Source organism: Acanthisitta chloris, unplaced genomic scaffold (genome assembly GCF_000695815.1).
Source record: "Acanthisitta chloris isolate BGI_N310 unplaced genomic scaffold, ASM69581v1 scaffold17418, whole genome shotgun sequence".
Taxonomy (NCBI): domain Eukaryota; kingdom Metazoa; phylum Chordata; class Aves; order Passeriformes; family Acanthisittidae; genus Acanthisitta; species Acanthisitta chloris.
Genome location: NW_008686628.1, coordinates 1 through 979, shown reverse-complemented (window position 1 = coordinate 979; position 979 = coordinate 1). Strand labels below are relative to the sequence as shown.

Below are 979 nucleotides of genomic sequence, written 5' to 3'. Positions count from 1 at the left end.
GGCTGAGTCGGGACAGACCCCTCTCCAACAGCCCCGTGCTCTAGCAGCTCAGGCACCTACCTCACCTCCTCCTGCTTGTGCAGGGTCAGGTACACCTCGTAGATCTTCCCCCGTGGGATGGCATCGGGTGGGATGAGCAGGCTGATCCCTGGGTGGAACGGGGGTACAGGCAGGGGGTGAGCCCCACGGAGACCCTGCCTGCACCGGGCAATGCTGTGGAACTCCCACCCCATCATACCTGTGTTGGGGATCATGAGCCTTCCCCCCAGGAAGTTGAAGGTGCCATAGGCCATGTTGTTGGTGCCTCGGGGCAGGGAGCGAAAGTAGCTCTGGGTGGAGAGCCTGGCCACAAAGTCGCAGCAGCAGGTGAGCTGTGGTGCAGCGTGTGCCGCCCGGCACCCAGAGGGCTCAGCAGGTGCCCATTGGGCAGCTGGAGCTTGGCAGGGCCATCCTGGCGTGGGCAGAGCGAGCCCTGGTAGGTCATGGTGGTGGTGCTGAGGTCGGGCTGGATGGTGAGCAGGCTGGGGTTGTCTGCGGCACAGAGCGAGCGACCGTGGCACTGGGGCACAGTGGGAACAGGGGGTCCCCACTGGCAATGCAGTGGCACAGCTGACCCCGGGGGGCATGGGGCACACAGCCCTTGCCTCATGATGAGGCTCCTATAGGACACAGCCACCCCTGGGGACTGACCCTATGACCGCACAGTCAGGGATGCTTTAAGATACAGTGTCCTTACCCCTAGATCAGGGATGCCATAAGGTACAGAATCCCCACTCAAGACCAGGGACCCTATAAGGGATGCCCTGGGGCAGACTACCCCTGCCCAGACCCCCCAGAGGGTATGACCACCCCCAGGCCCTGAAGGACACCGTGTCCCAGTGCAGATGCACTGTGCCTGCAACCCTCACTCACCAGCCTTGCTGGGCTTGATGCTGACGGGCTGGAAGCCGGCAGTGAGGATGGAGGAGTCGGCCACATC

At 63.3% G+C, this 979-nt stretch overlaps 1 protein-coding gene across 1 annotated transcript in view; it reads right to left on the bottom strand.

Moving 5' to 3' along the window:
- The window catches only part of LOC103807515 (netrin receptor UNC5A-like), a gene marked incomplete at both ends in the record, with an annotated part of 2,216 nt that extends 1,240 nt beyond the window's left edge, over window positions 1–976 (bottom strand). Inside the window, 4 exon segments of the mRNA XM_009080248.1 lie at window positions 19–148; window positions 239–358; window positions 361–531; window positions 913–976. Coding sequence (XP_009078496.1) covers window positions 19–148; window positions 239–358; window positions 361–531; window positions 913–976 — 485 coding nt within the window.
- Window positions 977–979: the final 3 nt, after the last annotated feature.